Genomic DNA, 15,455 nt, shown 5'->3' with positions numbered 1-15,455 from the left:
TGAACGAGAATCAAATTTTCTTGATTTTCGAGGCACGTTTTTTCCTTAGACTGTATCCATCTATTACGGAGTTATATCTATCTTTGGTATATTGGAGTATACCTATATAAAGATTGATCTCAATATAAATAAAATTACCCCTCTTTTTACATCAGATCAGAAAATCTTATGCATGAACTACTAATTATGTAATTGTTTTGGCGTTGTAGGTATGCTTTGTTATAGTAAACTAGTTTAGTTTAGTAGTTATACGTCTCATTTTTAGGGTTCCGTACCCAAAGGTTAAAAACGGGACCCTATTACTAAGACTCCGCTGTCCGTTTGTCTGTCTGTCACCAGGCTGTATCTCATGAACCGTGATAGCTAGACATTTGAAATTTTCACAGATGAGACATTTTTATTGCCGCTATAACAACAAATACGAAAAAGTACGGTGCGCGAGTCCGACTTGCACTTGGCCGGTTTTTTTAACCTTTTCGACGCCGTGTCAAACACAAAAGCTGTTATCCAGACGCCACGTCACCGAAGTGTCAAAACTTAAATTGAACTTTAATGCATATGCACGTAGACTTATGTTGCTCTGTGGTCTATGACCGATTAATCGGTCTTTGGCGTTGAACCTACGGTGCGTATATATCGGTCATTGGCGTCCAAAAGGTTAAATTATGTCCGGAACTGACCGTTACATTATGTTTTCAGTATGTCGTGGTGCCTCCACGGCGGTCTACTGCTGAAGCGTTCCAGATCCTGATATCACACATGTTTGGGGATGCGGGCAGTCCTTATTTAGTTGGAGTGGTAAGTCTTCCTAACGGTCAAAATATTATTATTAACTGCAAAAACGGTTTCCAGGAAGACAGTTTTTGCCGAATTTACGGAAAATGCAGCCTGATTTAAATTCTTTTTTTTTTCAAAATATTGTCTTCGGTTACCGCAATAGTTACTTATGAAACAAAACTATGATATCACCCGTTGACCATGAACGCTGTAAAGCGTTCGAAACGTCGGGAATAGTCGGGATGTATTATAAATTCAATATACGCGATATAATTCGATTTCATAGTTTTATTTCTTTTTCAAAACTTGTATCGAGTGAATACCTACACATAAATCTGTTGAACAATCCCACGGTTTTTTTTTACTTAAGTAAGTGTATTGTGGTGTCAAATGTCTGGATCGCATCAGAGCAATAAAATGGTTTGCTACATTATATTATGATAGTTTATTGAGATTAGTACTTAATTCATGATTGTAGATCTTAAGTAGTTCGTACTAAATAGTTCACAGTAATGAAATATATTCATGTACATATACCTAAGCGGATCAGTATGATGACTAAACGCCATTTTATTTTATTTCAGATATCGGAATCATTGAAAAAATCATTAGGCACAATGCCACAAGAGTCACCGAGCACTAGCGTGCAGTTCAGAGCGTTGCAGTACGCGCTGTTCGTTACGTGTTTCGTGGAAGTTATCGGAGGAGTATTTTTCTTGCTGACGTCCATTTACATCGTCAGGGACAAGTTAAAAGTCGACAGAGCGATAGCTGGTAAGTGAAGAATTCATATATATGCATTTTGTTTGATTTTGAAACGTAGTTTGCAGTATGAAGTAGTCATTGACGCTTGTTTTTTTTTAAATAATTTCTATGTTCGCGACTCAAGTGTAACTTCCCTAACCGCATTAAGACAAGACTGGCTAAAAACATTACTTAGATTTTAGGGTTCAGTACCCAAAGGGTAAAGATGTGACCCTATTACTAAGACTCCACTGTCCGTTTTATTTCATGAACCGTGATAGCTAGACTGTTAAAATTTTCACAGATGATGTATGTATTTCTGTTGCCGCTATAATAACAAATACTAAAAAGTACGAAACCCTCGGTGGGCGAGTTTTTTGCTATTTATTTCAGCCTTTCAAGAAAGTAGCGGTTCTTAGTCGCATTGAGACAAAACAAGACTAACAAAAATAATGATTTATCGTTGACTTTTGGTGTTATGTAACTTTTGTTTGTTTTACGTTTTGTTGTGAATCTATCTTTCACATTGTTTCAGTTGCTTCAAAAATAGTATAGCGTAGGTGAGTTGATCAACTCATTAGACCGCTTTCTGTGCACGAGTTCGCTGTGTTAGTGTTATGTCTCTTTGTGACTATTCCTTTAATATACCTAATACTCGTACTTTCTTATAATAATAGTACATTGTGCAACATGGGGCGTAAGTTAAATATTGCAAACGAGAGTATCTAGTTTAATCGCGACGGCTTGCCGGAGCGATTTATGGACTCGAGTTTGCAATATTACTACGCCCTGAGTTACACACAATGTTTTTCATCACACTTGCGATACAAAAATGAAGTTTAAAGACAAAAAACTGTTAATTATAATACTAGAAACTTCATAACTACCAAGGGAAAACGCTTTTTCTATAGTTCCCGCTAAGCCTGCGTGCAATTCCGCATTTACTGAGTGTGATGAAAAATAACTAACGTAATGTTTCCAACTAAATCGGGGATGGCTCAGCAGACTTCTTTATTTATACATATAATAACATTTTTTAAAGGAAATATTTTTTTCTGTAAGGATTGTATATTTCAAAAGTGTATTTCTTTTTGCAGAAGCAGAAGCCCAAAGCGCGGAGCCCTCACATAGCAATGCCCAAGAACACGCGGCAGGCGAATAGTTTAATTCCTAAGTGACCTTAAGACATTGAATTAGATCTGTGAGTGTACTCGTACTGATTGTGAGCAGAGTCGTGCACCACTCACTGAGGCGCTTGAAATCAGTTTGATTTCGCCGTTGTAAAGACTGATTTGTTTGGTATTTTGAATAGGCAAAATACGGTGGTGTGATTAGTGTGAGATATTGTAATATATAATTATGTAGGTTCAAATAGGCATCACAAGATCAACTCTAGATAGTGATCTATTTATAATGCGCATTTTAATCATGCTGGTTGCAAAAGAGGGACTGGATGTAAGAGATAGAATATTAGAATCAACATATTCAATGAAATATATTGATTCTCAAGCAATTGAAGACCATTTCATTTTATGATTGGCATTTTCATGATGTTGCCGTGGTACATAATTACCTCATTTGTTACTCTTTTTTTAATTTAATAAGTTTGATTATTCCATATTGTCAATGTTAAATTTGCAATTATTATGTTCCTAATTTATTTGGAATGAGACAATTTTAATAATTATATATTTTTTACACTCATAACATTTTAAACGTTAAATGGTATTCAATTTTACCTACGATCGGCTCATTTAATTAATTAAATCTGTAGGCTTATCTATTGCCCGTGGGTGTGATTATTGTTTTACTTATAATTTATTGATAGATCGTGGGAATCAACTAGATCGAGGTTAAACTGTATTGAATGGCAAGACTGAAATGTATTGAACTAATTTATCGTAATGTCTAAATTACATAGGTAATAGCTACTATGTAATACTGAAATCGTATTTTGTGAATATCGTAAATTTGCGGAATGAAGAAAATAAAAATAATTTATTTTTTATAATCGCATTTTAATTGGAATAAAGCAGGAAAGTCATCGTATAATGAGATGACTAATGACGACTGTCGTAAACAACTTTCACGCTATATATCGTTATGTTTGCCTAATTATGTAACTACGCAACAAAAAAATAAAAACTAACTAATTATCAAAGTAGCTCCGTTTTCATTAGTCACCGCATTTGACGGCACTCACTAATTATTTTAACATGTAACATGATAATAAAATGGCACAATGTCGGTGGTTTAAAGGCGGAATCATTTCGCCGTCATTTCCATCTGGCGTCATTCACGTATTAAAATCAAATAGTTATTATACACCTAATACAAAGTATACATTGAGATGCACGACATATTCTCGGGTCTTAAAACCCGAATAAGTCATCTGTTGCCAGTGGTAGCTACTGGGAAAAAAAATCCCAACCCTTACCAGGATCTATAAATAAAATAGTAGTGACAGGTGGGAATAATCCCTTAAAGCGCGAAAAAAATATAGGTACTGGGTGTCCAGTAATTAATGGATAACCTTCTCACCACCGACAGACCTTAGGCTGGTCCAGAAAATGGACAGTAAAAGTTTCATGGTTTTCGAGATAATCGAACTTTTATTTCTTTTTTCTTTACAAATAAAGATATTGCTTAGATAGTGATTAAAGCGAAGTATGGTGCTAGCTATTAAAAAAGAAAGAAAAGTTCGATTAAGTATCTCGAAAACCATGAAACTTTTACTAAACCTAATATAAGTTCGTTTTATGGACCAGCCTAAGGTGCTCTGTTGGTGGTTAGGTTATCCATTAATAGGGATTATGACACATGTTGAGTTTTATAAGAAAATCTAGTAACATAGATAGCCAATGAGCAACTTATCACAATGATGTAGATATTAAAATAATATATGGAAATAATATAAAAATACAGGACTCAAAATTTAAGTAATTTTTTAACTTCCACACAAAGTAAAAAGTGAGGGTACCATTCGATTCCTTACATTTTATCCAAAAAAAAATTGTATAGCAACTATATACATAAACGCAATATTTCACGGACAAAAATGCAATTTTCATGTTTTGTCCATACATTCAAGATGGGCTCTCAGTGACCTTGACGTCACGTTCATTTTTCGTTTTGTTAGGAGCGTTTCGCGAGTGAAGTACGACTGTCGGACTTTGACTATCATTTCTGACTTTTGTTTTGCTTTAATTTAATGAATGGGGTCCCATATAGACATTTGATCCTAAAAATAAACCTGATCGATTGATATCATTAATCAAAATTTGTCATCAATTCTATTACTGTACACCCAGTGTATGTGGATTTCTTTTGAAACATCACAATGAACACTTTGTAATGAAACACTTACTAAAACAACAATAAAACATTTAGACAACAATAACAATGTTGCTTGTTATTGATACACAAAGCACAAAAATCACTTTTAAGCATATTAATTCGATAAGAATCAATCATATCAACAAATATAAAAACAGATTTAAGGGCCTTTGCTGTATTTTCTTGCAGTTGCATAGATATTTCACACTTGCTTGCAATGGTATTAACAATTAGTAAAATAATCGTCATAAAACTCAAAGGCCCCAATTCAATACAACATGTAATTAAAACATTTTCAAACAATTATAAAGGTAATTATAATAATTCACGAGGTAGACACATCACAAATAAAATAATAATAATCACAATAATCATCATTGCAGTCTGGTAAGGGAACACGACGCATTTTTTTTCTATAACTTTCTGTTTGCAAAGATATATTTTAAAGTCATACGTTTGAGTTAGTTACTACGTGAAAAAAAGTGGGACGAGTCGGTCACTGAGGGGAAGGGAGATTTTTTTTTGTAAAAAATGGGTCACGTAGTACGGACATGTCCCCTAACAAGAGAGCACAGTGTGACTGGTGAAACTTACATACTATCAGACATTTCGAGGTTCATGGGCTGCTCAAGCTATTAGCTGAGCTAGTGTCTTCATCCATGGATGACAGCGCTATTCTCAGTTTCTTCGGGATAGGTTCACATGAACTGCTGAAACTGTCGCTCAGACCGCGCTTTCCTTTAGCCACTAGCCTTATGACAGTTACGTTGTCTGCGTTACTGTTGTTCTCTTCGTCGGAGTTCATCGAGGAGACTGAAAGCTGGCTGAATTGACTCACTTGAACAGATTGAATCAGTAGCCTGTCAACTCTATTTATAACATCAACATCCTGTGAACAAATAGGGACTAAATGAGCTTTTCCAGTTATGGTGCACTATGCTGATTTAAACTTCTTTGTTCGGTTTTTTAAATAAGAGGCTTTCGATATACATATAACTAATAGTAATTAATGTTATAAGCTAACTTTTGGGAACATTAAAAATACTTTCATATTTGTACTAAATAGGATTAATCATGGTATTTTATTTGTCAATATTTAGACCAATTGATTTAAAAAAGTTTTACCTGCATCCAACTGTGCCTCAGAATTTGGTCAAGTGTTATTCTCCTTTCAACTGGCACAGTCAGCATTTTCTTCATAAGTTGTTTGGCCCGGAGACTAATGCCTTCCCAGTGGGGCGCGGAGAAGCGAAATCGGCCCGTTACTATCTGGTCTCGAAGAGACATGTCCGAATAGTCCGCCGAAAAAGGCAAGTAGCCTGCCAGGCTGAAAAATAAGAACGATAAATACATTATTGTCAACTATAGTTAAAAAATGCGTCGTCATTAATGATATCGTAATAAAATAAGTGTTCCGTTTGTCAAAACAAAGTTTTGCACGGAAGACTAATTATTACTATTTCTTGCTTCATGTTATGAACACGAGAATTCATGTTTTGGCTTTTAAAGTAATTTACAGTTATTTACCAAACGAAAAAAATGACACCCAGACTCCAAACATCAACCTCAGGCCCATATCCTTTTCCGTTCGCCTTTAATACTTCTGGAGCCAAATAAAGTGGCGTCCCGCACATGGTCTTCATGAAGCTATCCTCGCCAACAAACTTGCTCAGGCCAAAATCGCTGATTTTCACCAGTGTCTCGTCATCTTTGCTCTCTAATAGCACATTCTCAGGCTGAAAACAAAGTTGAGTAAAAAATACAGACTGCCAATTCATAAAATATAGTTAACTTGTAGATGCCGGTATAATTTATAAATAAGCAAGATCTTAGAGATATTGAGTAAATTGATAAAATAAAAAACTGGACAAGTGCGAGTTGGACTCGCCCACCGAGGGTTCCGTTCTTTCAATCAATCAAATCAAATATATTTATTTGTATAAATAAGGGTACAAAACAGGTGGTATACAAAATTTTCATTATCATTCCTTATTTTACCATAGTCTGGCATACAAATATTCAATACCTATATTTAACTTAACTATTACCCATAGAGCTATATGTACATACATGCTTTTTAGTATTGTTGTTATAGCGACAACAGACATACATCATCTGTGAAAATTTCAACTTGGTGACAGACAGACAGACAGAGGAGTCTTAGTAATAGGGTCCCGTTTTTATCCTTTGGGTAGAACATTGTGGAGACAGTGTTCACTTTGTTTGATTTACTATTTTTGTAATATGCTATAGTTAAACAAATATATACTTTAAGGTCTCTGTGAGTGATGCCCTGAGAGTGAAGATACTTGACAGCCAGCACCATCTGCCTGAACAGGAAGCGAGTCAGTTTTTCTGTCAGACGTCCATGTTTAGTGATCCTGTCGAACAGTTCACCACCTTGCATGAGCTCCAGGATGATGTACACGGCTTCACGCGAGTCATAAACTGCTTCCGTAGATATAATACATGGCTGAAAACAAAATAAAACACAATGCACATACAACAATGTAAGTAACAGTGTACAATAAACTACAAAGAAAGTATGGAAAGAATGACAACTTGGCAAGGTGCTAAGATCGTTGATATAAATTAAATCATAAATCATAAATGTTTATTGCAAACCATGGTACATATGTTGTTACAGGTGATAAAGTTTCACATGGACCCTGACAGGGTATAGCACATATATTCTTAAAAATAGTTTTGAAAGCTAGTTCTTAAAACTAATACAATGGCGTGGAGGGCAATTTTGTCTTTATACATGCTGGTCTTCCAGGAACTCTGCAACAGAGTAGTAGGCTTTCTGAATTAAAAGCGCTTTTAATTTTGTTGTAAAAATGTTGTTAGTTGTGGTATTTCTTATATTTATTGGTATTTGGTTGTATATTATTATTGAGCTGTAATATGGGCCCTTTTTGTAAATGTTAAGTATCGGTTCTGGCGGGATGAGTTTATCGTTCCTACGCTATTATAGAATTTAAACAAATGAAGGTTGTTTCTGACAAAAGTGGCTATTTCCAAGATATATAAAGAGGGTAAAGTTAGAATTTTGAAGTTTATAAAGTATGGTTTGCAGCTTACGAGTTGCGGTATATTTGCAAGTATGCGGATACATTTTTTCTGTTTTAAAAATATGTCATATGCCTCGGTGCTATTTCCCCATAGCATGACACCGTAGCGTAACCAAGCTTGAGCATGTGCGTGATATGCAGAGAGAGCGCATTCCGTATGAGTGTTGGCCTTTAATATACTTAATGCAAAGAGGAAAGAGGATAGTTTAGCTTTGACTTTGGCTGCGTGTTTTTTCCAGTCGAGGTGTGAGTCGATTGTCAATCCGAGTAGGGTGGCGTCGGTCGTTTCGTTGATTTTGAGTTCCTCTAGAAGTGGTTTTAAGTCGATAGAATTTTTTTGGTGTGGCCGAAATTGTATTATGTGTGTTTTATTTGTATTTAGTACTAGGTTATGGTCTTGTAGCCATTCAGAAAATCTACTAAATGTTTCTTTAATGATGGTGAAATTGCTTGAGTTTTTGGGATGGCTAAACAGCAGCGAGATGTCATCAGCGAATAGTACACACTTTTGGCTGGTAATTTTAGGGAGGTCATTAATGTACACTAAAAATAGCACACATCCCATGACGCTTCCCTGTATATATTATCGTATTAACATAATAAATGATGTAACAGTTGAAACTTATTTCTATAGGTACTTACAATTATTGTACTTTCTTTACCCTTCACTTTACCATACTTGGTTATTTCAAAGTGTGAGCAATATGATAAAAGTTATTTTTATTATATTTTAATAATATTGAAGTCCCAATCCCAAACCCTTATTTGGGTAGTATGAAAAATCCACTAATATTATAAATGCAAAAGTAACTCTTGTTGGTTACCTCTTAAACTTCATGCTGAACCAATTATGACGAAATTTGGTATGGAGATAGTTTGAGGCCCGGAAAAGGATATAGGGTAGTTATCAATAAACATCATTCCACGCAAAATCGTGGGCAGCTGGTTTACAATATAATTTAAAATACAGTTCATACTTACATGCCTCAGGGCAGTCATAATATTTATTTCATTCCGGATTTTCTCCGGGTTATTCAGACTATTAACTTGTCCATTAGTCATTCTGCTTTTTTTGATGATTTTCATAGCATGCTTTGTGCATTTTGTCTGAAAAATAAATACAAAGGAAATAGTTAAGTAGTAGTCATTGTAAAGCCACATTAAACAAATAAATTAATTTTATAGGGACATTCTTACATAAATTGACTAAGTCCCACAGTAAGCTCAAGTGGGCTTGTGTTGTGGGTAGGTACTCAGACAACGATATATATAATATACAAATACTTAAATACATAGACTCATGAACAAATATCTGCTCATCACACAAATAAATGCCCTTACTGGGATTTGAACCCAGGACCGTCAGCTTCATAGGCAGGGTCACTACCCACTAGGCCAGACCGGCATCAAAACATATCCTTATTGCCATCCCTACCTTGTCATACACTAACTTGACTAGCCCACAAGCTCCTTGGCCAAGAATTCTTGAGATATAGTATTTCTGCGAAATTTCTGTAGGCACTTTATCCTGTTCGTTTAATAAGTCTTTGAAAATAAAAACTGAAAATAAAAATAAAAATTTGGTACAGGTTGGCTCAGAAAACCTGTCTGGAGATAGCATGGTAGATTTGTACTACAGTCAACAGGGTTGGTCAGACATTTGTTGGCTTACAACTCCAGGGATGTCACAAGTGTGTAGCAAACTCCTTTAAGACAATCAGTGCCGAAAACCCGACTATGGGGCATTTTATGATTTCGTTCCCAGGCTGGATGTCCAGATAGTCGGGATTGTTGAACTACAGCTTTATATGTGGTATTTTCTATAAAAAGGGACCTTATTAATATTAAAGATTGTCAGTTAAGTCAAGCCAAAATGCAAATCCAGGCTCTTCTGGTATCCTGGAGTTATGACAAATGTAAAGAAATTTTAAAAGTTGTAAGGTAATAGTAGTAGATAGTAACTTCGGTTGGTATCTGATCCCAAGAGAACAAATTCACTCGTAAGGCTACATTTGCTTGCTATGATTTAATGCGTGCGCACACACACACACATCATTCACATACACACACATACATGCACACACAAACTAACCTTTGTGTTTACATCTAGATTAAATTTTAAAATACTTACCTGCTATTAACTTGTGCACCTTTTTGCTTACGTAATTTAAATAAATAGATACATAGTGTAATTGGCAATATATGTATTAAAAAAAAAGTTTTATGTCAAAATTGATATATTTAAGTACATATCTTTAAACTGGTAACCGCGATACAGGCATTGCCTAGTGTGGAGACCACCGTTAATCTTAGGCTTTAACATTTAGATTTTAAACCTTTGCTGTAAAAGATTATCCTATTGTTGTAACATTAACTGGAAATAAATATTTTTATTATTATTATTATTTAATTTATTGTCGATGGCGCTTACGCCACACAGCGTCGCGCGGTATTCTATTTATGTCGGAGCATCGTTTATAATGGCGTAAGCGCCATCAACAATAAGGTCCCTTTTTATAGAAAATACCACATATGACTAAATTTTTGCGGCCTGGCACAGATGTCTTATTTGGCTGGGCAGCAATGAATGTGTTAAAAACATTACAATGCTTACTATAAATCCCTATACTGTATAGTAAACCTTGGAAGATAGAGAACCTCAGTTAAATACTGTTTCCGGTAGGCAGATGAACAGCACACATTGTCCATAATTATTAATATAATTAGTACTAAAGCCAGCCACTCACATACCTGCCGCAGGGGCAATACCAGTTGCACGGCGGTCGGAGCAATTTCGGCTGCCATACAATATTGCCCCTGCGGCAGGTGTGTGAGTGGGAGTGAAAGCATCAACTCTTATAATCTTTCCTGGACAAATCATGCTTTTAGCAATAAAATAAAATAAAAAATGCGTACTTTTTACAGCAGGATGGGTCACAGATATTTCATCATTGTCATCTAGGACTCTGCTATTGCCTTTGCCAATCTTTTCACCATTTACAAAAGTGCCATTGTAGGACAGGTCTGTTATAATAGCAGGGCTAAGGGCCTCCCTGGAGATAAAAATCATAAGAATATTGATAGGATAATTGTAATTGTTATAAAAACACCCAGGATAAAATTATTAATTAAGCATTACTTACGTCATGTCACGTTTTATAATAAAATGCTGCTTGCTAATATTTTTTATGATATCTTCCTTAATTATATCTTTCTTCATAGCAAATGTGCATGAAAGAGCCCTTCCAAGGCTGAACTCTGGCTGTATGAGATCTGTACAATTTAAGATTTTCTTAATGACAAAGTAATAGAAATGAAAGGATATTTTGTTTTATTATCACTCAACAGTAAAAACCCATGAAGTAAATATAACAAAATCAACAAGGTCAAGTTGGTAAGTATTTATTGGTTATCAATATGGTAATTGGTCACTTACCATAGTATTCGGGGTAACTAGAAGCTTTCCAGCACAGTTTGCCTTTCAAGGAAAGTTTCGTCGAATAAAGTCTACCCCATATTGTCGGTATGCAACTTGGAGTGGTAGGTTGACTCCATTCTATCTGCGAATTCTGGGTTTGGGTTTGTGTCGCCTGGCTTTCTTCACCCATTCTAAAAAAATACGTTGAAGCCCAGTCCCTATTGTAACTTAGCACTTATACTAAATAGGAAAAGTTTAGTTTAGCCTCAAGGCATTGAAAATATTTTAAAAGACAAAAAGCGGTCACCGGTAAAAACTTTGCCACAGATCCACAGAACAGATTATATCCAAAACAACAAAGCTCAATCGGCGCAAAATGGGCGCCAAGTTATTGTGGATAGTTATTTTCATTTTTGATGTTGGCAATACGTGTATTTCATTCACAGAACCGGAACAAAATATATAGTTGGTCAAACCAAATTGTCAGTAAATAACAACAAAAAACTATACTCATCCTTTTCTTTTGGGTGCTAGTACTAGTGTAAGACAAAGATAGTATGATTTTCTGTCTATGTTTGAAATGAGCCAGTCCTTTGACAAGCTATAGTTTGTAGGACCCAAAAGAAAAGGATGAGTATAGTTTTTTTTGTTCTTATTTACTGACAATTTGGTTTGACAAACTATATGTTTAAACTTTATTTGATCTGTGCCTTGAAGACCTTTTAAGGGCTCCATAGACCTTGCAACAAATTTGCTAAAAATTAATCGAGTCTGGCTAATGAAAGTTAAACCTGAAAAACCGCGGCAATTTCAAAAAATCTTTAGCAGGCGACTGATTATAAGGATTGCACAACTTTTATACTTTTTATAATTTTCATATTCTAGAAATCATAAAAAGTATTAAAATTATCCAATCCTTGTAATCAAAGAACCGCCTGCTAAAGATTTTTTGAAATTGTCGCGGTTTTTCAGGTTCAACTTTCATTAGCCAGACTCTCTAAAAGACATAACACACCATTGCACAATGACCTTGGTGCGGTGCGATGGTGTGTTACGCTATAGCCATTAAAAGCTGAAGGGCCCTCCACACTCATGCGCGAATCACGGCGCGAAGCCGCGAACGCGAGTGTAGAGGGCCCTTTAAGCTCACTCCAGACTACGCGGCGCGAAGCCGCGAACGCGAGTGTGGGACTCCATGAGTTCGCTAATTAGCGAAATCGAGTCCACACTCGCGTTCGCAGTTTCGCGCCGCGTAATCTGGAGCGGGCTTAACTAAGGAAAAAACCGGCCAAGTGCGAGTCGGACTCGCGCACGAAGGGTTCCGTACCATTACGGGAAAAAACAGCAAAAAAATCACGTTTGTTGTATGGGAGCCCCATTTAAATATTTATATTATTCTGTTTTTAGTATTTGTTGTTATAGCGGCAACAGAAATACATCATCTGTGAAAATTTCAACTGTCTAGCTATCACGGTTCATGAGATACAGCCTGGTGACAGACAGACAGACAGACAGACAGACAGACAGACAGACAGAAGGACAGACGGACAGACGGACAGCGGAGTCTTAGTAATAGGGTCCCGTTTTTACCCTTTGGGTACTAAAATCCCAGTGGTATAGTCTGTCAAGCCATTTCCGTCAGTAGACAAAAAGAGGCAAATTTAAAAAATGTAGGCGTGAAGGGTTATCGTCCCAAAAGCCCCCTCCACGTGAAAATGAATCACACTAATTACAGTTTCACGTTGCTGTCGCTGGGATCAAAATTAGGCACTGCGTTTTCGATTTACAAACAAAATGCGACCATTTCCGAGCATGTTTGTGAAAATGGGGTTGGCCGGTCGAAATATTTAGCAGATGGCGCCAGCATAGCTTGCCCTGTCAATCCCTAGAATTGCGTCAATTTTTTTGTTTTTTTAATACCCTGGATGCCAGCCCTTTAAGCCAAATCTCATAGAAAAAGGGGCAAGCTATGATGGCGCCATCTATGCAAACCTTTGACAGTTGCCAACCCCATTATATGTATTGCTGTCCCGCCCAGAGATTATTAACTAGTTGCCCATGATGTCGGCGGTCAATGACACTGTGCGGGCGTGATAGCAACATAATTGTGCGCGTGCGATAGAGATAGGAACAGGCGGGTAAATGTACGAATTTCCTCGTGCTAAAGCGTCCATTCTTGATATAAGGAAACAATAGTCTATTTATTAATTCCGTAGACTAAAATGACAACCACAAATGTCAAACGTAGAAATAATGATACCAGCTTAAAACAAACAGTGGCTGGTCTTTGATTTCGTTTTATGAATAACCGATAAATATTAATTTAATTTTAGATTCAAAATAAACAATAAATGAAATCTACTCGCTACACGATGGGAAATCCATACTTAATATTATAAATGCGAAAGTCTTTCTGTCATAGAGCGGTACTGTCATAGTAAATTTTGTAACCACAGTAAATTCACTGCCATCTATCGACATACTTTAAAACTAAAAATGAAGATTTATAAAAATACGTTGTATTTGAAATGTATTTAAATATGGATAAATGATTTTTTTATTTGCATTAATTATTTTTATATGATTTTGACCCATGTTCTTTCACTGATATGCGTTAAAATTATAAATAACAAACGAAACCGTCAACGCCCTCTATACGAGAGTAGGCCAAAACTAGTGGCGCCCTCTGATCGAGAATCAAATTTTCGTGATTTTCGAGGCACGTCTTTTCCTTAGACTGTATCCATCTATTACGGAGTTATATTTATCTTTGTTCTGTCTGTCTGTCTGTTACCTCTTCACGTTTAAACAGCTGAACCGATTTAGTTGAAATTTGGTATAGGGGTAGTTTGAGTCCCGGGCAAGTCCCGGGGAAGGACATAGGATACTTTTTTTGTTCCAAAACTCACCCCTTAAGGGGGTGAAAAGGGCCACCCCTAGATTTCATTTATTATTTATGTATTATTTGTGGTATATTTTATAAAAAATCATTCAACGGTATGGTACCTGAAGGATTATTTTCAACTTGGTATGTTTTGAAAATAATTTTAATTTAAGGCGGTTCCCTGAGCCAGAAAGCAAAAAATCTCCTTATATGATCATATTTTTCTAAGAGGCGTTGATATTCGTAGACGTGGAAAAAATATATGTAGTTCTTATTGAATATCATGTATACACCCCACATTGGATCTTCTATTAATATACTTAATCTATGACAGCTAATTGAAGTTTGCTGCATCTATGTGCGTTACTCTATCTATGGCACTTCCTGTCAAACATCTCTACAACGCGAACATGGCTCCGTAATTATGATATATACTTTAAATACTAATCTTAAGGAATCTTTTAAGTCTTTTATCAAACTTGGACTCACAATGTTGTAAGTTTATTATTTATTCAATAATAAAACAACATTGGCTGGATTTTGGCATTTTATTGAAGACACATGTAAGTAACCTTCCTTTCATATCCTCGGCGTACGCGAACCACAGCGCACTGATCTGCCAATAGGTTATGGGCCCAGATATAACGCCGTGAGATTGTATCTGCAAAAATATACACCAAGAAGGTGCAAGATACATACGTTTTGAGGTTACATGTGGATCAGACAGATTTGCACTTATCCCCTCGTGCAATCTGTTACATCTTCATCCGAATCCAGCCATAACTTAAAAGATGTCTTCAAAGCATACGGAAATCCCCATCGAGAAGTTGGATGGCATCAATACATACGTAAATTGGAAATTTGCCATGCAAATGGTACTGACCCTTGACGGATTGTGGACTTGTGTCGAAGGTACCAACACCGATGCAACCAATGAAGCCCGTGCCTTGGCCCGTATCTGTCTAGCGATTAAGCCTAATTTATACCAATATGTGCGTGAAGCGAAGACCGCAAAAGACGCTTGGAAGAAGCTAGCAGATACATTCGAGCCGAAGGGTCTTTACAGGAAAGTGCTACTTCTCCGGCAATTACACAAGATTGAATACAAGCAATATAGTGGGATGTCGGATTATATCGAGGCGGTTATGCGGTTGGTGCAGCAACTGGCAGACATCGACAAAACTATCGAGGACGATGAAGTAGCTGAGATATTGCTTTCCGG

The 15,455-nt window shown here is 36.2% G+C and overlaps 2 protein-coding genes across 4 annotated transcripts in view; one reads left to right on the top strand and one right to left on the bottom strand.

Moving 5' to 3' along the window:
- The window catches only part of LOC134746083 (protein spinster), a 39,029-nt gene extending 35,497 nt beyond the window's left edge, over positions 1 to 3,532 (top strand). For 2 of the 3 annotated variants that reach the window (XM_063680319.1, XM_063680318.1), the window contains exons 7-9: positions 700 to 798; positions 1,362 to 1,551; positions 2,619 to 3,532. In XM_063680319.1, the coding sequence (XP_063536389.1) occupies positions 700 to 798; positions 1,362 to 1,551; positions 2,619 to 2,683 (354 nt within the window). In that variant the 3' untranslated portion in view covers positions 2,684 to 3,532. Of the gene's footprint in view, positions 1 to 699; positions 799 to 1,361; positions 1,552 to 2,056; positions 2,092 to 2,618 lie in introns of those variants that run through there. The other variant, XM_063680320.1, reaches the window with a different exon arrangement.
- A 1,374-nt stretch (positions 3,533 to 4,906) lies between these two features.
- On the bottom strand, positions 4,907 to 11,674 carry LOC134746081 (ovarian-specific serine/threonine-protein kinase Lok-like). The gene is made up of 9 exons (XM_063680316.1): positions 11,368 to 11,674; positions 11,075 to 11,204; positions 10,848 to 10,984; positions 9,367 to 9,491; positions 8,913 to 9,038; positions 7,127 to 7,330; positions 6,385 to 6,593; positions 5,983 to 6,184; positions 4,907 to 5,746 (listed from the first exon to the last, which is right to left on the bottom strand). Exons 1-9 carry the CDS (start codon positions 11,537 to 11,539, stop codon positions 5,474 to 5,476), a joined length of 1,578 nt encoding a protein of 525 aa, XP_063536386.1. The 5' UTR covers positions 11,540 to 11,674; the 3' UTR covers positions 4,907 to 5,473.
- Between the last annotated feature and the right edge of the window lie 3,781 nt (positions 11,675 to 15,455).

This window comes from Cydia strobilella, chromosome 12, assembly GCF_947568885.1.
Source record: "Cydia strobilella chromosome 12, ilCydStro3.1, whole genome shotgun sequence".
NCBI classification, from domain to species: domain Eukaryota; kingdom Metazoa; phylum Arthropoda; class Insecta; order Lepidoptera; family Tortricidae; genus Cydia; species Cydia strobilella.
The sequence above is the reverse complement of the archived record's forward strand: the minus strand, read 5'-3'. Positions and strand labels throughout refer to the sequence as shown.